This window comes from Ambystoma mexicanum, chromosome 6p (genome assembly GCF_040938575.1).
Source record: "Ambystoma mexicanum isolate Mex_15411 chromosome 6p, UKY_AmexF1_1, whole genome shotgun sequence".
Taxonomy (NCBI): Eukaryota; Metazoa; Chordata; class Amphibia; order Caudata; family Ambystomatidae; genus Ambystoma; species Ambystoma mexicanum.
The window spans coordinates 1423780542-1423807822 of record NC_090935.1 but is presented as its reverse complement, the minus strand read 5'-3'; the positions used below and the strand labels follow the sequence as shown (position 1 = coordinate 1423807822).

At 48.1% G+C, this 27281-nt stretch overlaps 1 protein-coding gene across 2 annotated transcripts in view; it reads left to right on the top strand.

The window, feature by feature from the left end:
• The window catches only part of ENOPH1 (enolase-phosphatase 1), a 465841-nt gene that overhangs the window by 285011 nt on the left and 153549 nt on the right, over positions 1–27281 (top strand). For both annotated transcript variants that reach the window (XM_069626148.1, XM_069626149.1), the window contains one exon: positions 10648–10771. In XM_069626148.1, coding sequence (XP_069482249.1) covers positions 10648–10771 — 124 coding nt within the window. The remainder of the gene's footprint in view (positions 1–10647; positions 10772–27281) is intronic.

Below are 27281 nucleotides of genomic sequence, written 5' to 3'. Positions count from 1 at the left end.
ACCAAATAGAAATGTATTAATGAGGTCCTAAAGAAGACCTCAATCATTGTTTATAGAATAGGGTTAACCAGCACATCCATTGCGCTTCCGCCACTTGCAAACCAAGGTGCATGTCTCCAGAAGTCTCAACACCATGTGTGTTATGAGAAACACACACAGCTTGTTCCTCACGCCACTCTCATTCAATGTTCCCTTATTATTTTTCTCTAGGTGCTGAAATGCTTGGCTTTTGTGTGTACATTATTTTTCATGTGCGCAACAGACTTGAAAGATAAGCATGTGTAGTTAGTGAGCGATCCTCTTCAAAGAATATGAATGAAAATGATAGGTCATTTATAATGCGATTAATACCCAGAGGTTTCTAAGCGCGGACCCAGTGATCGAACCTGTGTTGCTCTGCGCCATCTTGCTTCCAAGGCTAGCACGTTGCCCCTGAGCTATACTCCCGAGACAAAGGGAGCTTGGAAGGGAATTTCCCCTTCCCAACCACTGCAATGATCTACCAATCAGTGCAAAAGGTGCATCTTACAGCACTTCCACAAATATAGGCTAAAAAAATATATTTTGTAATTATAAAGAGAGCTCCTCAACCAATCCAAGATTTTAAGATCTGCCACAGTAACTGCAAAAGTATTTCTGTGCAGAGAAAAATACATATGCACAAAAAAGCATTGCATTCTCAGTAGAAACAAAATGTTTAATTGTGGCTATTCATTTGTTAACCCTCTTCAGAGGCAATGTAGAAAGTGTTTTATGCCACTTGATAAAATTCAGACAAGATGCAATATTTGCAGACGGAAAAATGGCAACTAAAAGGAATATCAGAAAACATGGCAATAGGAGCTCATGTGCCACTTTAATGAAGTAATGCAAGGGCCAAGAAAACATGCATCTCATTTGTTTAAGGATAAACGATTGCATAAGAATAACTGCATCACACAATGTGATTATCAGAATTCCTGTTTGCCCTCTGCTTACTATCCACATTACATTGTACTAGAACAACACTTGCTCAAAACCAGCCTTACAGCTGAGAGGCATAAGCACCACACACTTCTACTCCCTAAAATAGTAAAAAGTGCTCAACAAAAACGGGAAACCATGACAAATGGGAGCCGACCCTCTGCTTCTAACCACCAAGCTCCACTGCTATTTTTAAATCGGTGACCATCAAAGCAGTGGCATAGGAAGCTTGAATAATATTACTGTCCGATATATAGAGGAATTTTAAGGGGAAAGAACATATTTTAATAAGCATAACATAGCCTATTGGCAAAGCTAATTACTGTTTTACTTCCGGAAAAAATCATTTGATTCCAAGTAGAGCGTAAAATCTTATTAGAGCCCTGCTTGTAACCCTGACACAGGCAGTGAAATGAGAGGGCACTTGAGCAATAATCATGCGTTCTGCGGGCTACACGGCTGTTAATGGCCCGGGCCCAAGCTACAGACCCAAGCGGATACAGCCTGGGTTTGGAGCAACCTGATTGGCTCCCACACCCGCTGAGGGTGCTAATACAGCTTATTGATTGGCTCCCACACCCGCTGAGGGTGCTAATACAGCTTATTGATTTGGCCAGCTTCCTCACCACAGGCTAGAAGATATTCAACAAGAGCCTTACTGAGGTTTATTATGGAGCCCCTTTGAAGAGAATCGCGTATATTTTTCCTTTTTAAGTTAATAGTAGCAAGGCTCAGAGGTACAACAGGTTGAGTGCCTTCTACTGTAAATAGGGAACCCTCTTCTTCAATTCTCTGTTATCAGTTAAACAGGATCCATAGGAATGCTAGAGGCGCATCAAACGCAGAACACATCATATTGAAAAGCCCTATGCAGCTGACCATAGAAGGAAACCAAAGGTGCAGTTTGCTAGCCTTTACCAAACATACACATTTCCTTCACTGTACTGCTGAAACATCTCACTTCATTTTTTAAAGTTGCTTGCTTGTTCTTCACCCCAAGCAGTATTATCCTGTGCCCTTCCCCGCGTATCCTTCCCCGGCTCCTGGTCGAGCCTCCCATACTAGCTGACGGGGCTCTGTAAAAAGTGAGGGATTGCAGCAATACAGCACTCACTGGGATATTTTCATACCCACAATACTTTGCAAGCAAAAACATATTTAAAGCATCACCATGATACTATGGGCAGTTTAAGAAAATGTCATGAGTCTGCATGTGAACAATTATTTTGCATTGCATACAAGTAGGGGTGGGTGAAATAACTCCATGAGCAGATTCCAGGAAAAATCTGCCCAATCTGACAATTTCGCCTATGGAGTGGAATTAGCAGTTTGTGACTTTTTGCAGCCCAAATATCGTTTTTCAAAATTCATTTTTTTGAGAACCGAAATGTCAGGTGTTTTGCCCCCTTTAAATGTGCTTTTCTGAAATGTAAAGATTTTGTATTTCGGACCACAAAACCAATGGAAAGATATGGGGCAAATAACATTTCTGCACAATAAGGACACCAGGAAAGGTGTGGCGGAAATCTAATTTTGCCAGTTCCGTTTTTGCAGCTGTAATTTCCCCGACCACTACATACACTTGCAACATATCACACCCTAATATTGTTGGGTAGGATTATGCAAGTGCTTAGTGAAGCCGTTTTTGTATAGCAAAGAGTTACCATATATGTTCTTAAGGACTATGGCCAATGGAACTCTGATAACTTAGAAAGGATGTAGATTGTGTGAAAAGGATTATAGCGGTCTGAATATATACGTTTTCTAAAAAATATGTACAAGTAATGCCAGGCGTAGTCCATACCCCATGCATACTGATATTGCAGTGTTGCTCTCCAATTATAGGTTAATGTTAAAAATGCTAGAGTTGGAGATGCTGAGCATGATATTTGCCTACTGAAAATCCTTAGAAGGCAAATTAATATTTAGTTGTATAATGCGTTAACATGCAAGGGTACCACTTGTGTGACATACGTACAAAGAATAGGAAGCATGGGATGAGGTTACTCCTCTAAGTAGCATGCTTGTTAATATCTGATATTTGAGCTGACAGTTGGGTTACAAAGGGTGGGTGACGCTTTTGGCAAGGCACCATGAGCAACATAAATTCTGGTGCTTGAATGTTATTAATGTCTGTGTGCGCGGCTAAACTTCTTCTGAGCGGCACCCAGAAGGAAGCTGCGCAACTTAGACGGTACATTGCTCTCATCCCTAGTGACACACAACCATATTTCACCAAAACACATTGCTGTCTCTGTAATAGCTAAGCAATAATGCCACATTCCATGGCATCACCTGGTAAAATGGCCCTTTGGCCCAGGTTAGTCTTGAGTGAAGAGAAGGCGCATAAACTGGAGTCAACTGACTTTACTTCCTGGTAATAGGACAAAAAGGGGTTATTGCTATTTGAACATTTCACCCAAAATGTTTTGTTTAAAACTAGGAAAGACGAAGGAGAGAAACATTGGATTGTTGGAACAAAGAATTTACAATATAACTTTCAGGCCCTGCCGTTGGGGATGACATGGCGTTTAATGGCCCGCCAGCCCAAGGTTTGGTAGGCCTGAGCGAGGCCCTCAGTTCGGGCTGTGGGCTGTTAAATGCCATGTCCGCCTGTCGGCAGGGCATGAAAGTTATTCACACCCTGGGATTCCCCGGGGTGCATATCATTTTCTTTTTTTGTCCGATGGGAGATGCGCTCGGCGCAAGCGTGTCTCCCATTGGAGAAAAAAGACAAAAAAAATGGCTGCTGCCATTAAAATGGAAGAGGGACTAGGTCCCTTTTTGGATGACCACGGCCATTGAAAACATGTTAAAAAAAATGGCCACCGTCATCCGAAAAGGGACCTAGTCCCTCTTCCATTTTAATGGCAGCGGCCATTTTCTTTTGCTTCTTTGAATACAGAATCGCGTCTGAGAAAAGGGGACTCTGGTTGGTCAGACCGCCTTTCCTGGGTGCAAATAGGCATTCTTTTTTTTATCAAACTTTATTTATTCAAATGTAGTTCTGTTCAAAAGCTGTATTGGCCAGCGACTTAAGTAATTTTAACGCAAATCATTAGTTGTGGCCACATATTAACGTTCAGTTTTACAGTTATGTGGTTGCACATTTTGAGCATTGGACTAACTTTAACTACAACCGTTCAACAACCCTTCCCCTGCCCGCTTGCCCCCGTCCCGGTTCAGTTGTGGTATGGACCAGTCATTCTGCCTTCCGATGAGATTGTTGTATTCTATTTAGTTAACTTCTACATAGGATCAAGGCTACTTCTCTTTATCTTCTGGTGCTCAGTTTTGGATAGCTCAACAAGTTCGGCCTTAAAAAGTGTGCTTCTCTGTCTCTGACAAAGTCGAGGAAGGAGTCCCAGGTAGCCTGGAACTTCAGCTACTTGCCGTCCCTTAGGACCCCCCCTTTTTCCATGGCCATTACGTCCCAAATTTTCACCCACCAACATGCTGTTATTGGGCCTTCTGGATTTTTCCAGGCTTGTGCCTGGGTCATCTTTGCAGCCATTAACAGGTGGGTGATTGTTGCATTATTGCCAGTTGCCGCATAAATGTCCTCGTCCACTGTACCCAAGAGTATAACTTTAGGTGACACTGGCAGCTGTTTCCCTGTGAATTCCTTTATATGCCCCAGGACTTCCTTCCAATACAGGGTCGCCTTCGGACAAGACCACCACATGTGTTATAAGTCTCCTTTGCTTCCGCAGTTTCTCAAGCATGTAGGCGGGTAATTAGGGTTCATTTTGTGCAGTCTATGGGGGTCAGATACCACCTAAAACAAATTTTGTGCACCGTCTCCCTTATGGCTGTGCATTTGGAGGATTTCTGAGCTCTTTTCCAAATTCGGGGCCACTCCTCCTCGGTGATGGGGACGCCTATATCTCTTGCCCAGTTGTCCATATAGGGGAAGATGTTATTTTCCTGTGCTCTGTCCAGTAGCTTGTAAATTTTGGAGACCGCTTTTGCCTCGTCCCCTTCGTGTAGCGTTAGTTCCATACCCACCGTTGTCCTCGTGGCTGCTTTCTTGATCTCCATATGCGATATCCAGTGCCGGATCTGAATGTGCGAATAGGCATTCTTGCCCTCTGCCAGTGCATTGTCTGCAGTGGAACAGCCAACACTCCAATGTTCTAATGTAGTGTTAACCATCGAGGTCTGAGCCGGATCTCAATGGTAACAGGCAGCCGGTCTGAGCGAGGCAAGGGCCTCTGATGGAGCTAAAGGCTGTTACCACCAAGATCTGCCTCATACTGAGGCACTTTGGGCTGCTAGCACCCCAGGCCGACGTATGGGTGTTGATATTCCTTTTTTACATTTTGAATGGGAGATCAGCTTCCCACTTATCACATGTATCAACCATCCATTAAACAAAACTACAAAGATGGCCACAGAAGAAACAGAAAAGTACATTGCCCCTTTTCGGTTACCATGACAGTTTCTGAGCGAAAGGAGCGTGGCACAGTAGAAAGCGGCTGGTAAGGTGGGTTGAAGGGGGAGCACGATGATGGCGGGCTTATTGTGGGGAAAGCAAGAGGGCCACAGCGAAAGAGGGGAGTGGTGTCTAGGACCAGCGGCAGAAAAAAGAAAATCTCGTCTGGGGGAAGCGGCATTTGAGGCATCCAGAGATCAGTAGAACATGGGCTTATAACATCAGAGCAAGTGTGAGTTCCTAGCTTCCAAATTGGCGGGCACTGCTCCCTGTGTGCTAATACACAGTAAACCTTGTCTGGTTGCCCCTACTTTGTCTTCATTTAGCACAATAGATTAAACTTCAAACCTGACTTGAAGCATTGTGCAATTTGCTGGATGTTCACTCTGCCAATTCACCTTAACCTCCTATCCTCGATCACTTGTAGTAGTTAGTTCCAATATTTTGACCATCTTTGGTGCCCTTAAAGTTGGGCAACCGGTAAACTATATAAACATTGTATTGATTTGGTCATATTTTAAAGTGCATCTCTGACTAGCATGAGTATGAAATGCACAAGCAAGCAGTGTGTGTTTTTACCTGATGGTTATGGGGACATGTCTAGATCTAGTTAATGGAGTGGTGGTCTAGCTAAGAGCAGGGTTGCTTTTAATTTAAGGTACTTTCCCCTGGCCTGATGACTTGTTGTTGGTAATTTTTGTGCTGTATGACAAATACCTGTATTCTGCTTCAGCCCAAATGAAACGCCCAAGTCTACTATTTCTCATAGTTAATCCAAACATATTCTTAATCTAATGCAAATGTGAGGCTGATTGTTTGATGTGAACATTATTGGAATATTCCTCTTGTGATGTCCCTCGCTACTCTCTCTTACAAGCAGGCCAGGGGCTCTCGCATGCAAGTTAAGTAAGACCCAGGGACAACAGGAGGATTATTTCCAACTTTATTCTGTGTCCAGCCTCAACTGCCTTCCTCTCCACCCGCAGCGTCGCTTTGCTTTTCCAGCTGTGGGATAGCCGCTCCTCTAAACACAACAAGGAGGGCAGTCTCCACAAGTGCCAAGCCAAACATTGCATCTATCCCCCACCCACCTCCCCTTTTGACAACACTGTTCATGTTACCCACTTTCTTCTAGTAGCCGCATAAGCTTGATTCTAGTGTGCGTTGGATGTGCTTCTCAATGACTGTTCCAGATTGGTCAATGGACCCGCACTTGCAACCTGGGTCACTTCGTTCTCAGACAGTTTGCCATCCCCTAGGTATGATGCATCGAACTCAACCTAGCTACTGTTGCAATACTACTCTTTGAAGGCAATATCCCTCCTTCCTTCATAGAGGTTGATGTGGGACACATTGCAAAGGATTTCACGACCAGGATCTCCCGCTGTCACCATTGTTCCCTTCTTAGATCTGATGGTGAGTGGCTCTAGATGAGATAGTCATCTCTTTGTCTCTGTGGCTGTTGCACCACCACTCTATCACCGACTTGAACATCAGACTCCTGGCTTTCCTTCTCCCATCTGCATGTAACTTTATTTTGCTCTGTGCGTCAGTATGATGTCTTTGTGTTAGAATGTCTTCCACATATTTGTCTTCATCCAACCTGGCATGTGGCAAATAGCCCCGGATCATCCAACAAAACATTATTTCCAATGGGCATTTCCCTGTGGTCCTGTCTGTACTGTTAAGATAGTCCCTCGGCTGTTGATACAGAATCTGCTCAACGGCACGATGGGTCATGTGGAAGATCTGGAGGGCTCTTAGATGTTAGCCATCAACCCCTCAACCGTTTCAATCGCCTGGGGCCACAAGGGGGTAATCATGCAATGTTTGAAGTCATGTATGTGGCAACACTCATGAAATCCTGGCTAATGAAAGGGGTGGGGCATCGTCTGACTTAACTATTTGTGGTATTTCATATGCAGTGAATATCCTGTCTAATGCTGGAATGACACTTAAAGCTGACGTGGAAGACGCCATTTGTATTTTAGGAAATCTGGAGTACTCGTTCATTTTAACCAATTCATAAAGCCGTTCCTGGACCGGTCCAAAAAAGTCAAATGCCATTTCATCGTTGTATAATATAGTTTATAATACTGGTCAGCAATGGATGGTTTCACTCTCAATGAACCCGACTGGTGGCGCGAGAGGAAATCAGTCGAGTTAGTCTTCTTTGTTGGGCTGGTAAACGATGTTGACATTGTTGTCCTGAAGGCTCAGGCATTTGTGCTTTTGGACTCCTGTAAATCATTAGCAATGCGTGGTGGTCCATCACTATGGTAAATGCTTTGCCATATAAAAACGGGTGAAAGCGTTCACACTCCCAGACCACTACCAGCCCCTCCTCAGCCTGTGAGTTTGCTTGTTAAGTGGTTGACAAGCTATAGCTGGCATATAACACGATGTGTCGCTGTTGCAGTGATGCTGGGTCATATTGTGCTAGTATTGTGCCTAAACCATACCGGACATGGATCCACAGTAGACTTGGTGGCTCTGCCGGAGTCACAATGTGCCATGTCTTCGACTGATAACCTCCTGGCACTGTCGAGTCCACACACATTGTCTGATCTTTGGTGAGCTCTTGTAGTGGTTTGCTTACTGTAGAAAAGTCCTGTAGGTCTTGTGTACAACATCTCGTAAGCCCCAGGAATGATCAAAGATCGTACCTGGTCGTATGCCTTTCAGCTTCATTAAGGGACGCCGCTTTCTCTTGGTCGGGACGCGTGACCTGGTCCGAAAATGTCATTTTGCCTTTCTGGAACTCACATTTATCCTTGTTAGTGTGAGCCTAGTGCTAGTGAGTTTAGTGCCATTTACACCCTGTTTAGTATTTCATTATGTCGTTCCAATAGTGTCCCAAATACCAAGATGATATTGCTGTAGTTGGTGCAATTTGGTATATGGCGGATGACCTTATTGATTTCCTCCTGGAAAATGGCTGCTGGCGAGGAAACCCAGAAGCTGAGATGCTTGTATTGGTATAGACCCAGATGTATTACGAAGGTCTTGATGTAGTATGACACTGGAGCCTGCTTCAGCTGCTGGTAGCCCTTGTTGATGTCTAGTTTCAAGAAGAACCTGACCCTGATCAGTGTGTGACTCATGGCCATGATTCGAGGCGCTTGATGTTGCTCTTTGTATGGCCTCATTTGGATGCCTCTTGTGTGCATATAAACAAATGGCCTTGTCTGCGCCTTTCTTTGGAACCAGTGCGATGGAGACGCCCATGGGGTGGGTCACGTAACCTGCTCAATGATGTCCTTATCTAAGAGTTTGTGTAAGTCTTTATCCACTTGATATTGAGTGTTTACAGGGAGGCCCCATGTAGATGAATCTGACAATTCTATTTCTCTAGACCACAGAATAGTGACTGACTTGGCGGTCATCGTTGCATATTTATGGGCCATTAGATTGTATGGAATATGCACTAATCCCATATCCAGGGCCATCATGGCACTTTATATGCTGCCACACTTGGCTACCGCCTTTAGCACGTGTAGTTCGATGTGCACCGCGTTTGATTTATATTGACACGTGGCCTTGAATGTCCCCTTTGCATGGTAGTAGAGTCTGCGAACCGTATGGGTATGTCTACTTCAAGATGGCCACAACTGTGGTGTTTTCTGCAGAGTGACTCCTACAGCTTTTCAGTCATCAAATTGACTGCTGCCCCTGTGTCAACTAGGAACTCTATGGGTTATCATCTACTTGGAGAAGTATGGTGTGGCTATGATCTACGGCCAATTGGTTCCCAAGTGGGTACACACATCCTTGCTTGTAATGGTCTAGCAATGAACTCGCTTTCTGAGGGTGTCCTCGCTTCTAGGTAGCGAATGTTGCATCGTGGTTTTGACCTGCTGTTCTACCGTCATATTCGTTCTTGCCATCGTCAATATTTCTTTGTGTATGTTTTTTTTTACAGCAGTTTCTTTTTGTAATATAGATGACTCCCATCCTGCTATTATCTGGACTCGCAATCCCTTGTAGTTTGAGTATTTATAAAAGTCACAATATTTCAACCTCATCCAGAATCGCATGAAAAAGTTGTCAGTCGTTTTTCTACTTTTCTTTGTGTCATGGTATGAAATATGTATCTGTCATACTCTGTTGGTGTGCAGTGTAAAATTGCCACATTTCTGCTTTAAATAGTCAAAGTTTTCAAGTGGTATCATATGGGAGCTTGTAGACTATATCCCGCCCTGATGGTCCCACTGACAGGGTCAACATGCTTTTTTTTCTGCGATCATCCATTGGTCGCAAAGCATGAATGCATACTGTGAAGTCTCATATCCACCTCACCCACCTGGGTAATAAACGGCTGGTGTCTGCTAGGTCGAACGCCATTGGTAGCTGAAGGGGCAATGATTCCAATCCCAGCTGAGAACAAATTGGGCGATGATGTTTGGATCTGTGGCCGGAATGCCCTTCTCCGACATGATTGGTGTTAGATGACCCTGTTCAGTCACTTGTCTTGGTTCTGTGGTTCGGCACATCTCCCAGCCAGCTCCACCAATGATAAACAGACTTCCTGTGTCTGCAGCTGACTCTCACAGCGAGTAATCCGCCACCTTTCCAGGTATATGCTGCTACCAGCGCTTGTGCCGCCGAGCACTGCAGGGCCTGCTGTTGCCTCTCTCCCGCTCCTCTGGGCGGAAGCTGCTTCAGAGATGCCCCTTATGTGGGGTGCGCTGGAGAAGCCCTCTTCTGGGTGGCGTGTGGAAACGCGTCTTTGCGCTACTATGAGCACGACCATCAGTCGCTTGCCCTGTGTGTTTCGACACTTCGGCCAGACTGAGGAGCCCACACCATGTGCGTGAGGAGTTTGTCCCCTCATCTCCAGTGTGATGTCTCTCGCTACGGCCACTCGCTCTCGCATGCTAGCCTCAAGTAAGACCAGGGGATACCAGAAGGTTTATTTCCATCTCCAAATGTAATACACCCACGACCTCAGTTCCCTTTTTCTGCTGTGGGATAGCAACTCCTCTAAACATGTGTATGGCTGTCTCCACAAGTGGCAAACACAACATGACTCCTCTGATAGCAGTCTGAATTGTGGGTCCCTTTTTTTCAGCAAATAGTTTCTATAATATGTTGTGTATCTTGTACTAATAGAACCAATAATATTCTAGATTCAGATTAGCTAAGGGCAATGCCGCTACTTTAATACCAGCCTAAAACGAAAATAAATTCTGGTGCTCTTTTCTTCTGTTGGTCTCCATTCTAAAATGTATTATCGTTGCATTTTTCAGCTATTCGATGGGAACTTTGATACAACTTCTGGTCACAAAGTGGAAAGTGAGAGTTACAAACGCATAGCTAAAAGCATTGGCTGCTTAACAGAGAACATCCTTTTTCTCACTGATATTACTAGAGGTAAGTGCAATCATATTTTCCTTCACTATGTGTTCATGGTACTCCAGGGTAGCAGAGTTACATGCAATATACATTAACGCAAATCAATGCTATGCAGGGGTCAGGCTTTACTGGTGACAGCCTGGGCCATGCTGGACTCGAGCGATGCAGTCACGAGGGCTTGGGGCCATTACCGCCCAAGTCTGCCCCCATAGAATTGATGAATGCTATTTGCGCTCTCTCCTGAGGGACGGTGAGTAAATATGTTTGTAATGGCATCTGGTCCACACTGACGGCGCAAGCTTGATTCCCCATAAATAAGTAAATGACTGCTACCATGCAGCTTAGAAAAGGACGGAAGTTCCCTTTCTATGTTGATGGGGGGGGCCGTCTGAGGCCAGATGGAGCCACAAGGGCCCAAGGTGGCAGAACAACGGGTCAATAGGGAAGAGATGGCAGAGGGAGCAGTAATGGAGGAGAGAGAGGTGGGAAGCGGGATAGGTCACAGAGAGAAATAAATGGTGGCATCGGGTGGCGTTGGAGAGGAATGCAGGCTTATAATATTGGTGCAAGCCTGCGTTCCTAGCCTCCCGATTGGCTGGTGCCATTCACTTCCGAGCTAACGGTAGTTCAGATAAAATGGGGAAAGCAGAAAAGTTCAAAAGCCATATTCTCATAAAAACACCAGCATGCATTTTGATAAGGCTCTTCTGTGAGAAGAGACAGTAGCTTCAGGCCACTTCTATCCTTTTTCTCACTGATGTCATTCGAGGAAAGTGGATTTATGTTTTCCTTTTCTGTGTTCGTGGTGCTCTAGGGTAGCCTACTTAGGCACAGTATATTGGTAATTGAGTTAAGATGGAGAAAGACAAAAAAAAAAGAGAATAGCAAAAAGAGACCCATTCTCATAAAAACAGCAACATGTGTAACCCCATTCCCAATATGAGCCCAGTTAGGTGGGGTTAAACTTAAAAATATAACCTTATAAGAGAAAAGACTGAAAAAAAACATGCACACACGTTGGGTTATGTAAAGTTGATTATTAAAATGTTAAATGTGCTTTGTTTTGCTGCACTTACCTGTGTGTTAAGCAAATCTTACAATGTTAAGGCATCTCTTCTGATGATCCGTGCCCATCCTACTGCTGCATCAACCGACCCTATCCCATCTGCCCTCATTGCTAAAGTCTATCCTCCCTCAAATCTTACATCTTTCTTTACTATTTGCCTTCTAACCTGAACTTTCCCATCCTCCTTCGAGCATGTCTCCATCACTGGTATTCTAAAAAAAAAAAAACTTCTGCCGACCCATCTCTTGTTTCAAACTTTCCTATTTCTCTTCTTCCTTATCTCTCTAAACTACTTTAACACCTTGTCTATTCCCAAGTTTCCTCATTTGTGTCAAATAGCTCAATCCTTCCTCGCTGTCAATCTGGTTTCCATCCCGTGCATTCAACGGAAACTGCTCCTTTGTCAGTCCTAAAATAATTGCTCTGGGACTCTACTTTGACTCTGCTTTATTCTTTAAACACTACATTTGAATCTCCTGTCGTGCCTGTCGCTATCATCTATTCAATATTCACAAACTTCGCTCTTTCCTGACTTTTGATGCAACCAAACTATTGATATCTTCATTAAGTGTCTTGCGCCTCTTCTATTGTGCCACTACACTTTTGGTCTCCCAACCTCTCGACTTGCTCCCTTAAGAAAAGTTTTCAATGCCTCTCTTCGTGTACTTTCTGCTAGACTCCACGTGATTCTATTTCCTCTGCTCTTCGCACTCTTGGTTGGCTTCCCTTCTATGCTCAATTCAAATTCAACTTTGTATCCCTTGTCTTTAAATCACTCTATGGTCTTACCCCGGACTAACTCTCCTGGCTTGTCTCATTCTATACTCCCTCCTGCTCTCTTCGCTCTAGATCTCAATTTCGTCTTGTAGTTCCAGCCCCCGGCCCCTCTGCCCAGTCACGCTTTCGCACATTCGCTCACCTTGCTCCCTGCCATTGGAACTCTCTTCCTTTTTCTCTATGCTCTATCACTGTCTACTCCTTGTTTTGTAAATCGTTGAAATCTCATCTGATCCAGCAGGGTTGATCCTAGGCTTTGCATCTCATTTATCATTTCATATTATTGTACCGTTTTTATATTGTTAAGTACAGCGCTTTAGATTAAGGCGCTATATAAGTCTCAAATGCAAATACAAATCTGGACAATCGAGTTTACAAAGTATAGTGTACTTACCTGAGGGTCTCAAGGCTGGAGAAAGAAAAACATATGAAACACGGTTGGGACCAGCATTGTAATGGGCAGAGGCACTGTGGTATGAGTCGCTGGGGGCCTAGGGCCTCAAGCGGGCCCAAAAGACTATGGCCTGTTGGGTTCAGCCTGCCCCATGGATCTGACTGGGCAGACTGCAGGTGTAGAATTCCAAGGCCTCATGCAAGATGCAGCTTGGGTGAAGAGGACGGCCCTCGGCATCAGCGGGGAACACTGCCGTATAGTTCTGCATCCTTGCGTTCACAGGGATTCCACTCACTGATGCAGAGGAGCCACACAGGTGCAGGGTGATGATGCTCACCACAATGGGGACTTTCTCGGGCAGCAGTGGTGTTGATGGTGCCAACTGGGGCAAGGGGTGGTGCATTGAAAACATACTAGCCCTACACAGTTCCTGTGCACAGCCCCTCTGTGGGCATGAGGTTCGCAGTGTAGCACATCCCTCCGGGCCGTGATGGTTCACGGGTATCAGAAAAGGAGACCCAAAAGAAGGTATTGTGATCAGAGGTCATGTGTGGATGAACACTATGGACTTGTGTGTGTGTGTGTGTGTGTGTGTGTGTGTGCGTGTAGTGCGTTCACCATGGTGTCCTGCCTCTGTGTGTCTTTTTTATGGTTGCTTGTTGTACTCATTTGTTTTTGTACAATTTTTGCTGTTCGTGTGGAAACATTAAAATGTACCCGTATTTTCAACACAGTGTTTCAATGGTCTCTGTCCGTGCTTTTGAAATTGCTGCGTGGCCTGCAGCTCAACTTTCCTCCTTTTTTTGGATATATATATATATATATATATGTGTTTGGTATAGTTGCATTATGTTGTGGGGTTGGAGTGGCAGAGGGTTTGAGGGTAGACCTTAAAGGCTTCAGGAGGATTTTCATTAGGTGACCCGGTTGTTGTAGGGGATGATGGTGATAGAGGGTGACCTGCTAAAGGTAATCTGGTGAAGGATCACACAAGGGGATATCCCCTAGCCCTCTTTTAAATGGGTGGCAAAGGAGAGTGGGAGGAAAAATGGCAGACTGCTCTGGATGTCCATGCAAGGGTGTATAGGTGTAGCAGGACACTCCCAGGCCCAGGGAAGGACTACACGAGGAGTAGGAATACTAAGTCGGTGAATACCTTACAGACCTCTAGCATGTATCGTGGTGCTGGATATCAGGGGAACTTGGGACAGTAGCCCATCTCCTGATAATGGTAAGATAATGAAACAGGTGGCCTACTCTCTTCTTCCTTTTCAGCTGTTATGGGGTGGTTGTTGGTGGTGAGCAATGGTCCCCAGAGTGAAAACACTGGGGCTACACATGCATTCTGACAAGGTTCCTGTGTGAGATGAAGCATTAGCTCCAGGTCCCCTCAAACGCGTGTACTTGTAAATCCTGCCCTGGGTGGCCTTTGGTCGGTTCTTTTGCAGCTGAGACGTAGATGAAACACCCTCATTTATCACAAGTGTGGGAGTATGACAGTGTGGGATCAACTGAACACTTGAGATTTAGATTGCACAACAGGGAAGAGTTGATGGAATGCCTTACAGGTCAAGGGAAACTCAAAAGGGATAGCTTAAGGAAAATATTGCTCCAGAAGGGGGGATAACATGGTCTCAATAGGACTTAATGTCCGAGAACAAATAAATCCTGGATTTTTCAAACATGCCTTAGTCTCCCAGTCCCAACTTCCCTAATTTTACACAGTCCTGTAATAGCTTTTCCATCTCTTATCTTTTCTCTTTCTGGTTCCTTCTTGGGTCAGATAGTTTCTTCCTCTGACCACAGGCCACCTTCTCCAGGCTCCTGAAGGTTTTTGTACTATACACTGACCAGAAAGTACTTATTACCCCTCCTCTTTTAAGAGATTGTACTAAAAGGAATATATGCCCCCTGCCAGGGTGCATGTCAGAATGAAAAAAGTCTAACCGACCAGCCAGGAGTCACTCACCAGGCTTTTCTCTCTGCCCGTTTGGTAAAATGCAGTCTGTGCCTCTTTGGGAACAGTGCTGCAGTCCATTTAGCACGCGGGACCTGTTTATTCCTCCACATAATGCATACACTGATTGCTCCCTGAAAAAGGACCTTTCTAAAGGTACTAAACGGGCTCCGCTGTAGATTTGCTTTTGGGAGGGTAGTTGGGTTCTGGAGGATCCTCCATGATGCTACCTCTGGGGGGTTGCATACCATAGCGGGCAGCTTTGCCTGAACCCCTCATATAGGGGAAAAAAATTCTTCTCCATCATGGGGTCCTACAGAGCCAGATACTGGTTTAAGATATCCGACTCTACCAAGCAAAAGGACAGAGTTCCCCTTGACCTTTCCTTTATTGAAATGGCTCTTAAATCTGACTGGTGGCTTTATTTGTACAGAAAGTGTGTACAGACTTCATTTTTTCCAACAAGTTTTGAAGAGAGTGTTGTAAAGTTAGTTCTCGCACAACCATCGAATCCCACTTGATTGTCGACCTACCCACTTTTAACACTATAGTAAATGAATTTAGTATTGCACAGAACATGTGCTGACAATGGAATTCAAGTCCTAAAATGTAAGCCTGAGTCTTGTAGGACAGGACACCAAATTGCAGGCCCTACCCCTGAACTGGCAAAGCTGGGTCTAAATTGCTGTGAAACGTGTAAAAGTATCCCTGACTGCATGTTTTTTTTATCTCAGTATCACAATGTATTCAAACACATAGGTTTTGTATGGAAATCTATCTTTTCTCCAGCATTGGATCTTTCATGGATTCACATGCTTAGAATATTCCCCGTCGTCAGACTGGGACCCCTCAGTACACATATATAGCCTTTTCCTATAGGAAAACTTTCAACACTTTTGTGTCCTATCTACGTCCTTTTAGGACCCGCCTACGCATGCTCCGTACTCCGTCCCAGTATAAGAGGCCCGCCCCCGCGGTTCCCCTTCAGATTTCAACCGTCTCCAAAGTAGTGGGATCTCCTCGCGTTGTCTTACTATTTTGTATAAGGTTGCGTTACTGGAAATTGAGTACAGAAAATGTCCTCCGTGTCAGGAAAATCGCTGTTCCGCCCATGCGCGACGTGCGGCTTGAAAAAAGTTTACGAGGGGGACGGACATATGGATTGTATATATTGCCTCCACCCTCATCATTCGGCGGATAACTGCGACATATGCAAAGGGTTTTCTCAAAAAACCCTCAAAGACCGCAGTCGACGACTGGTGGCATGGCTGAATGAGGGAGCGGGGGCATACCCCCCTTCGGAGATAGGCTCCACACAATCGGCGAAAACATCACGCCGCGCTACCTCGTCGGAACCACCGGCGAAGAAATCTCGACCGACGGAAAAAGAGTCGTCTGGAAGCCACTCAACTAGAGACTCCTCGTCAAAGAAATCTTCATCAAAGGAAAGGAAATCCTCCTCGGGCGATCATCATAGATCGACCACGAGTCGAGAGTCGAGTAAAAGCAAGCCAAGTGTGGAAAAGGCGGGACCGCCAAAACCACCTGCTAAGTCACCGTCGTCGACGGCGGCCCAGTCATCGGCCTCCACCCTGCCACTTACGCAGGTGGCATCCACCGTCCCACCGACGACGACGTCGACGATGGCCTCGTCGACGGGGGTTCTACTGGAGGCCTGAAGTTTTTGATCCGACCCCCCCGGATACTTTACTACAAGAACAGGCTGTGTTGCTGTCCTCGGAGGACAAGAATGAGAGAATAGCTGGCCCAGCAGACCTAGGGCTACGAGTGGCTGACAAGTCGTCGACGAGGGGATCCGTTATACCGGTATCTGCCCCTCTTCTCAATCCTCAATCTGTTTTGTCGTTGGAAATTCTGTCCACGCTTCAATCGTTGTTAAAGTCGTTGGACCAGAGACTACCTCAGGCAAACCTGCCGCAGTCACCCGTCGACGAGCCGGGCCCGTCCCGTCAACCGACGCACCTACGCACGCCAATCTCAGCACTGGCACAAGAGGAAGGTGAGCTGCCAGATTCGGAGTCTGACAGGGGAGCCATGTCGGATATCTCATCATCCCCCTCCAGGGATCCAACCTGGGAGTCAGAGGTGGAGTTGGAAACCCCTAGAAGCCCAGCTCACCCGTCCCCTCCGGACGACATTGCGTCATTCCATTCTATGATGGAGAAGGCATGCAAAGAATTTGGTTTGTCCCAGGAAGAACAGAAAAAGGACTGTTTTTTGTTCGACCACATGGGTAAGAGAAGGAGGTCTGTGTTCTCGATACCAATACTAGACCATGTATGGAAGGAGGGGTTGCAGACAATGCGTCACCCGTTTTCAGAGCCGGCAGTGAAAGGACGCCTGGAAAAAAAGTTTAAGGCTCCAGAGTCTACCCCCAAGTGTTTATCCTCCCAACCAACGCCAGACTCTGTGGTGTCGGCGGCAGCAGCGAGGAAGGCGAAGGCCCAGCACAAGTGCACGACTCCTCCGGAGAACGAAGCAAGACGCCAAGATGCCTTTGGCAAAAAAGTGCTATCCGTGGGAGCGACCACAGTAAAGGCCGCAAACTCTCTGGCAATTGTTGCCAGATACGATAGGGAGATGTGGCACAGGCTAGCTCCGTTGCTTGATCATCTTCCGGAAGAACATAGGAAGGCAGCGATGTTACTCGTCCGAGAAGGTGAGGAAGCCTCAAATCACGCAATAAACATCGCGGTGGACCTCGCTGAGTCAGGCTTCAAGCAAGTCAATAATGGGGTTGTATTACGTCGACAGTCATGGCTTAAGTGTACCTACTTCAGGCCAGAAGTACAATACAAAGTTTTAGATATGCCCTTTGAGGGAGACCTTCTTTTCGGTGAGAAGGTGGACGAAGCCCTAAAGGGAATGAAAGAGGACTCGGACACGGCACGTTCATTGGGTGCCCTCCAGAGTGGCAGAAACTACAAGTCTTTTCGTCCCTTTAGAGGGGCTTCAGGTAATTCAAGATTCTCTGCATCTGGAGACAGATCCTTTGGCAGATCAGCTTACCCCTCCCAGGGATACAGACGTGCCTCCCAAACGGCAAACCGTCGCCGGAACTTCCAGACTTCCAGAAAAAGACCATCATATCCGTCGTCGTCGAGAGACGAGCAAAATAAAGGTCAGCAGTGACATACAACACACCGTTCTGGGGGGAAGAGTTTCAGCATATGTCGACGAATGGGAACGAATAACGACGGATCAATGGGTGCTGGATACTATAAGAAACGGACACTCTCTACAATTCAAACACAGCCCTCCGCAAATTCCACCTGCGTTCACCGCTCATTCCTATCTGAAGATACTGCAACAAGAGGTAACACTCATGTTAGCAAAGGGCGTGGTAGAATTAGTTCCAACATCACAGAGAGGTCAAGGAGTCTACTCAAGATATTTCGTCGTAAAAAAGCCGAACGGCAAATGGCGTCCCATTTTAGACTTACGCGATCTCAACAAATCTTTGAAGAGCCTAAAATTCAAGATGCTCACTCTGCAGGAAGTGATCCGCGCCGTTCAAGAGGGTGATTTTCTAGCGTCCCTGGATTTACAGGGCGCGTATGTCCATATTCCAATGTGTCGGAAACAAAGGAAATTCCTAAGATTTGTAATAGGGCGGACTCACTACCAATTCACGGTTCTTCCTTTTGGGCTCAAGACCTCCCCCAGAACGTTCACGAAATGCCTGGCTCCAGTAGCGGCCTGGCTAAGGAAGCAAGGCCACCACGTATACCCATACCTCGACGACTGGCTGGTAAGGGGATCCTCCCCAGCGTCGACCAACACAAGTTTACAAGCCACCTTGCAGCTTCTACAACAGCTGGGATTCGCCATAAACTTCGAAAAATCCTCTATGCAGCCATCGAGATCGCTGGTATTCCTGGGGGCACAGTTCGAGACCCAGTTAGGGCTAGTGAAACCTTCTCTCGATAGAACCTCAAGACTCAATCAACAAGCATGCCGACTACGGCGAAACACCAAGATCTCAGTGAGAAAATACGTTTCGGTCCTAGGGGCCATGGCATCCTGCATCCATCTGGTGGAAAACTGTCGCCTATTCATGAGGCCAGTCCATGAATTCCTCGCGGACCGATGGACGCAGGCTCAAGGATCGTGGTCAGACAAGATAACAATCGACGACGACAAGCTGCTTCGGACCCTTCAGTGGTGGCAGAGTTTCCACAATCTGAACAACGGCGTACCCCTACAGGAGCCGGAGTTTCAGCGAACCATAGTCACGGATGCGTCCCTAACCGGATGGGGAGCTCACATGGGTGCTCTCCAAACGCAGGGTCGCTGGTCTCCAACGGAGTCACTCCTACACATAAACGTGTTAGAACTCAGAGCAGTACGATGGGCCTTGAAGGCATTCCTACCACACATCAAGGGCTCGCGAGTAGGAATACTGGCCAACAATACAACGGCCATGTTTTATCTGAGGAAACAAGGAGGGACGCGATCAAGAACTCTTTCCATAGAAGCCCAGAAAACATAGCATTGGGCATTAAAGCACAAAATTTCCATCGTGGCTCATCGCCTTCCAGGAGTGAGGAACTCCCAAGCAGACTCCCTCAGAAGCATGGCCCAAATACACGAGTGGGAAATGGACACAGTTCACCTGATGAAAGTGTTCCAGAAATGGGGTCACCCCCCTCTGGACGCCTTCGCGACCAAAGACAACGAGAAATGCGAGCAATTCGCAAGCAGATGGCCTCAAGAGGGTTCCATGGGGGAGGCATTCTCCTTCCCATGGACGGACATGTTCCTTTATGCTTTTCCCCCTCATACGGAGGACAAATCAGTGGATACGCAGATACAATTGCCGGGTAATTCTAGTGGCACCACACTGGCCGAGGCAACCGTGGTTCTCCGACCTGCTTCACCTGTCGCTGGAACATCCCATAGCGTTTCCGAGAGTCCCGAACCTACTATCCCGGGACAAAGGCACGGTGTGGCATCACGACCCGGACAGTCTCAACCTTACAGCCTGGCTCCTGACTTTTCGGAGTTCGGTGCTTTAAACGTTGCGGAGGATTGCCCAAAAATTCTGCAGGCGGCCCGAGCCCCTTCTACAAATAAATCTTACTCCTATAAGTGGCGGAGGTTCTGTGAATGGTGTCGAGGACAACAAGGCCTACAACCGTTGTTGGTGACGCCGGAACAAGTTCTACCTTACCTGCTCCTCTTGGCGGAGAGGGGGTTATCCTTCACATCGATAAAGGTGCACCTGGCGGCCATCTCAAGGTTCACGAGGAAGAGGCAGTCGTCTCCTCTATTTAGCGACAGACTTGTGAAACACTTCATGAGGGGTTTATTTCGAATTTTTCCCCCGGTAAAACGTTCCCCCCCCAACTTGGAGTCTCAACACAGTGTTGGCAGGCTTAATGGAACCGCCTTTTGAGCCTATGGCCACGTCTGACATAAAATTAATATCGCAGAATCCACCAGGGGGCGCTGAGATGTGTTGAGGCATCTCCGCTCGTCTCCCCAACAGGGCGCTGATCGAGGGACCTGAGCCCCCCGCCCCCGACACCCCCGGAGCGAGACAGCGACACCCCCCCTCCCCCCGGTCCAATTTTGAAAGCCGAGTGTGGACCAGAGCCGGAGCTCTGAGCCTGCGAACTTCGAGGGCGCGAGGCCCCTGCGGCCCTGCGGCTCCGCGGAAAGCAGCGTCGAGCCCGGGCCCGAAGAAAACTTGCAAAGGCCCAGGCGATCGAGGCCGAGGGCTCCTGCCCTGACCAGACGGCCGTTCGTGACGGCGTATCGGCCCAGGAGGTGGCCCAAGGAGCGGGAGAAGGAGGCACCGCAACAGGTCAAGGAACCCCCCCAGTGGGGAGTCAGCAACGGAACAGCACCCCACAAGCGGCGGGGGAGTGACCCCCCCGAGGTAAGGAGACCCACCCCGGAGCTGGGCACCCACCGGGGGAAATAAAACCCATAAGGGGGAAGGAGGAGAGAAGCCAGGGACTGCCCACGCAAGCCCCGGAAGCACCCTGAGACTGAGAGGGGCACGGAGCTCAATCGGAGGCACCCACCCCCCGCAAACGCCGCAAAAGGACAGCCTGCAAAAACGCAACAGGTCACGGCCCCCAACTAAAGGGATAAAACAGCGGGGAAAATCGGAGAAAGGGAAACCACCGCCCTCGACAGGGGAATTGACTGGGGCTCCAGCCCCCCCACAACCTTGTCCCCGCCCTCGGCCGCAGAGCTACCAGGGGCCCCCGCTCCCCCCAGGACGCAAAGGAGATGAGTAGGCCCCGTTGGCCTCAATCACTCGGTGGTAGACACCGGGGAGCAAGAGCGCCCAGGTAAGGCCTATGACCTGGAGGGAAACACTGCAGAGGTTTCGGCGCTGGTCCCTTGAGCCCCCTACAGCCCCTGAAATGGCCGCCCAAACGCAACAAGAAGCGACAGATGCCAATTCAGTCTCCAGGGGTATGGCGGCCCTGCTGGATGAAATTAGAGGATTCCGTGCAGATATCACCCTTAGGCTGGACACCCTAGACAAAAAGGTGGACAATATAGAAGACAGGGTGCAGGCATTGGAGAACACTACAACCTCGAGTGACATTTTCGAGACACAATTTGACATGCGCCTGTCGGAGCTTGAGAGAAGAGAAGAGAAATGCTCATTAAAAATGGACGATTTGGAAAACAGGGAAAGGCGCTGCAACCTACGTTTCCTAGGCTTCCCGGAACAAGATGGTGAAACTCAGGCAGACATTGTCAAGGCAGTCAACGCGGTGGTGAGAGTCCTTTTCGACGGGGCTAACACTAACGAACCCACTATTGATAGGGCCCATAGAGCAGGGGCAGCCTCCAGAGGCCCCAGATCCGTCCTAGTCCGCTTCCATTACTTCTCAGAGAAAAGCAGGATCCTCGAACTGGCTCGCAGGAAGGGCCCGGTGGAATGGGAGGGGACCCAGATCTCGGTATACCAGGATCTGTCGGCCTTCACTCTGGCAAGACGCCTCCTGTGTTCCCCTCTGACGAAAATGCTCCAAGCCAAGGGAGTCCGATACAGGTGGGGGTATCCTTTTTCACTTTCTTTCGAACTCGAAGGATATAAGTATACCCTGATCACCGAAGATGACATCCAAAGAGTGACGGGCGAACTCCTAGATAGTTCGGGTCTGGAACTGGGAGACCGAGATCCGGAGCGCGCCCCGAAGGGCCCAAAAAAGAGCAACGCTCCAAAGGAGAGGCACAGAGTACGAGGCCAAAGGAAATGCAGGAGAGTGGCACCAGCGTCGCCGGACCCTCAGAACGGCTGAATCAAACTACTGGAAACCGATGAAAATGTTATCCACTTGACTATGCAAAGGGGGGATGTTGCTAGATTGTACTTCCTTGCATTCATCCCGTAGAGGGGGGGGGGGCTCAATTGGGTTTGTATAATGAGGTAACGAGCCCGGAGGGGGGAGACATGGTTGGCTGGTTGTGTGTCCTCGGGACGATGCCTCAACACAACCAGGCGATCTGGGGGGAGGGTGGTGGGGGGAGAGAAGTGGGGAAGTTGGGATGTTGGGGGATTTGTTATGTCACGCCTAAGTTTGGGGATTTGATCACACCCTGGGGGTCGTTACTAGCCCCCTGCGAGGTATTGAAACAACTAGGGAGAAACGGCACTTGCATCCTTGAAATTGGAGTTTTTTTTTTTAAATATATTTTTATTTTATATATAAACCACACGACATTACAACTTGAACATAAATAAACACATTGATAACAAACAGCACTGCAATCCCCATCCCTCCCCCCTATGAGCCTGTATGGTGTTCGCCATTGGTATCCGCTGTGAACGGGGGGGCGTCATCGCTCTCAGATTCAATTGGAGCCGACCCCGTTCCAAACAGTTCAGCTATCAACAATTTCCATGCCGCGAGGGAGCACATTTCCTCCTCCTCCCCTGCATTACTAGTATCCCGCCACACAGCCGTCTCGGCCTCCGCCCATTTTTGGAGATCCCTCCACCAGACCTCCGTTCGTGGCTTATGACACTCCTTCCATCCCATGGCAATCCTACGTTTAGCAAGCACATAAGCCAAATCTTTCAGTTTCTCGACATGTCTAAGTTTACGCGCTCTGGGATATCCCCCCAGTAAGCAGGCCCAGGCTGAATCCACTTTGAGCGTGACACCCTTTCCTGCCAACTTCTGCGCCACTTCACCCCAATAGCCTGCAATTACTGGGCACGCCCAGAACATGTGTATCATGTCTGCATTCTCCTCGTCACACTTGGGGCACGCCTGGCGTCCAAAATCCCGAAATTTGGATATTCTCAAGGGGGTCATGTATGCCCTGTGCGTTATATAAAGCTGTATTTGCTTAAACCTGGCGTTTCTCGATACTTTTTTGTGATACCCCAGGGCTCGCTCCCACAACCCATCTGCCATCGGGGCCCCCATCTCCGTTTCCCATTCCAGTCTCAAGTGAACTAAGTCGCTACCAACCTTCGTCATCAACATCTCGTACAATCTAGAGACCTCATGTCCGCCCTCCGATGTGTCATATAGTATCTCCACCGTGGCGTCCGGTTCATCGGCCAGGGTAGTTTCGGGCCACCTATTCCGGATCTCCTGCACTATCCTGTGATATGTCATATATTGACCCCTGTGCAATCCCGACCCTGCCTCTAATTCTTCGAACTCCAAGATGGTCCCATCCTGCCAAATATCTCCCATGGTGACCAACCCCACTGACTCCCAGTATATCCGGATGGTTGCTCTGAGCTGCCCATCTCCCTTCGCCAGTGCGACCCATGGGAACTGCAACACACACGGCAAAGGGTTACCCATCATCCGGCAGGCCCGTTTCCACATGTTCCGTCCCAAAGCTAGCATTCTAGGCCGCTCCCTCATGCATGCATTAGCCACCCAGATCACCTCTCGCAGATAAAAAGGGGAGCAATCCCTCCCAAACAGCCTGTGTTCAGGGGTCTCGTCATCAGAGAGCCACCTGGACACATATTGTAGCTGCGCTGCCACATAATATGCCTCAAAGTTCGGCAGTTTGACTCCGCCCTTCTCATAGGAGTTCTGCAGCTTCCACAGTGCGACTCTGTTGCGCGTGCCGTGCCACAGGAATTCTCTGCAAATCCTATGTAGCCTCACGAAAAACTTCTTAGGAATCATGTAGGGGATATTGTTAAAATAATGCAGAAGCCTGGGCAGTACCACCATTTTAAGCATAGCTCCCCGGCCCATCATCGCTAGTGGCAATCTTTCCCAGAACCTCATGCATTTCTCGATCTTCCCCACAGCAAGTTCAGTGTTATGCTTGTGCTCTTCCACAGTCGTGTGATACACGTCAATTCCCAAGTATCTAAAGGATCTCGTCGCCCACGGGATCTGCAACACTGGCAACCTCTCTACCGGAGTCCCCACATAGCCCCCCAGCGGAAATAGAGTGGATTTCTGGGGGTTTACCGCTATACCGGACAACCAGGCATACCTCCCCATCACCTCTAAGACATACTGCAAATTTTCTTCTGGGTATCTTAGGTATAGCAGCATATCATCTGCATACAGGGATATAAGGTGGCACTCTCCTCTCACATCGATGCCGACCGGGTCATACTGCTGCCGGAGGTAAATCGCTAAGGGTTCTAGGGCCAGGATGTACAACATTGGGGACCAGGGACACCCCTGCCTAGTGCCTCTGCCCAACTGCCATCTCTCTGACACCACTGCACCCGTACGGACCCTGGCTAGTGGTGCACTGTATAACATCTCGGCCCACCTAACATAACCTGGTCCCATCCCGTACAATCTCAGAGCCGCCAGCAGCCAAGGCCACCGAACAGAGTCGAACGCTTTAACCGCGTCCAATGCCACTATCGCCATTTCGCCGTCATCATTACAACCCCACTCGACCACCCTGTGGAGGCGCCTGTGGTTATGAGTAATGTTCCTATTAGGGACATAGCCCGTCTGGTCAGGGTGGATCAACTTGCCGATCATTCTAGTAGCCAGGACAGCTGTCAGGATCTTGCTATCTTGGTTCAGCATCGACAGGGGCCTGTAGGAGCCACAATCATGTCCCGGTTTATTTGGCTTGGGGAGCGGAATTATAATCGCCTCCCTAAGTGACTCCGGCAACCGTCCCATCTCGTACGCTTCGTTGAGCATTTCCAGCATGGGCGGGAGCACTTCCTCCGCATAAACTTTATAGAATTCACTGGGGAACCCATCTGCCCCTGGGGCCTTGCTAGTGGGCAACTGTCTCACAATCTCCTTCAGCTCTTCCAGGGTGATCGGAGCATCCAGCTCCTCATCGCTGACCTTGGGCAAGCCTACATCTTCCAGCACTTCGTCTATCTCCTCCTGGCTGCCCCCCTCGCGATCTTCGTATAAGACCTTATAGTATTCCACGAATGCCCTGTTCACGCCTTCTTGGGTGTCTACCTCCTCCCCCTTTTCATTGGTTACCAATCTGATCGGGGATCGTGGGATCTCACTCTTGTACAGCCAAGCTAAGAGTCGGCCCGTTTTATCTCCCCCCGCATGCAGTCTCTCAATATACTTTCTATAGTTCAAATTACAGAGCCTGTCCCAGTGTTCCGCACACTCCTGTTGCAATTTGGAGACTGCCTCCACATCTGTCCCACCACCTTGAAATTGGAGTTATGTGCTTCAAAACGCGTCCTAATGGATGACGCACTCCAATCCTTGTCAGTGGGGTCTCTAAATGTTCGGGGGCTCAACTCACCCACCAAGAGGTCGCTGCTCATGCGGGAATTCACGAGGATGAAACTACAGTTCCTCTTTGTGCAAGAGACCCACTGGGTTCGGGGGAAGGAGCCCAAGCTCAAGGCTAAGAACATAGATCAGGTATTCTCAGCCTCTACCCAGTCCAAGAAGAGGGGAGTAGCTCTGCTGGTGTCCCCCGGGGCTCATTTTGGGTTTAAGGTGGCACAAACTGACCCAGAGGGTCGGTATCTCATGGTAAAAGGGGATGTGCGGGGTCGTTTGTTCACCTTGGTCTGCATATACGCCCCAAATGAGTCGCAGGACGTCTTCTGGGAAGGCATGAAGGGGACGATAATGGCATTCACGGAGGGTACCCTCCTGGTGGGAGGGGACTTTAATATGGTGCTGTGTCCCGAGAGGGATAGAAAAGCTGTGAACCCTTGCCCCAACATCCGTCTCCACAAAAAATTGGCATCAACCTTCCAGGAAGTGAATGGGGAATTGGGATTGTGTGACACGAGTACACCCAGGAAAGGCCTAAACCCCGACTACACTTTTTACTCTAAGCCTCATGATGTCTTCTCGCGCATAGACTACATTCTGGTAGACTCAACTATGCAAGGAGATGTCTCCAGCGCGGGGGTCGAAACCGTCCCCTGGACGGACCATGACATGGTTAAGATTAGGATTGGCCTTCCCCCTACCCCTGCAACCAGCTCCCGCTGGAGTTGTAACAACCTCCTTCTGCATGACAAGGAGACGCGCCAAACTCTTCTGACAGCCATAGAAGATTATTTCGCCCTGAACGACAACGGGGAGGTAGGCACTATGGGAGTATGGGAGGCGTTTAAGGCAACCATTAGAGGTACCTTGATTGGCATAGGGGCAGGGAAAAAAAGGGAGAGGGACCGGGAAGAGAAAGACCTGAAATCCAAGATAGGGGCCATACAACCGGGTGGTAAGCTGAAAACACAGATGTTCCCCGGGCAGTGGGAGGAATTGCAGAAGCTGCGTACTAGACTGGCTCACCTTCAAGTAGGGCAAATGGAAAGGAAGCTCTCTTTTCTGAAACAAAAATATATGGAAAAAGGGGAAAAGGCCGACAAGATACTGGCCTGGAGACTTCGCGAACTTAGGAACAACAGAAGAGTGAATTCTATCCGCTCTGCGGACGGTAACTCGACTGCAAGGGACTCCAAGATAGCGGAACAATTCAGGCTATATTATGAAAAATTATACTGCTCAGAATACAAGGGGGATGGGATAGATGTTGATAGATTCCTGGATTCCCTCCCTATCCCGGGCCTACTACCGGACAAAGCCGACACTCTGGAAATCCCCATTTCCCCGGAAGAAGTAATCGACACTATCTCCTCCTTAAAAAGTGGTACGGCCCCGGGGGACGACGGCTTCTCAGTCAAATTCTATAAGACCTATAGATCCACACTCGCCCCCTTTCTGGCCAAGCTGTTCAACAGTGCGCTTAGCCAAGGGTCCCTCCCACCCACAATGATGTCAGCCCTAATAGTGGTCTTACCTAAGGAGGGCAAGGACCCAACCTTATGCCAGTCATACCGCCCCATATCGCTTCTAAACACCGACGTCAAAATTCTGGCGAAACTTCT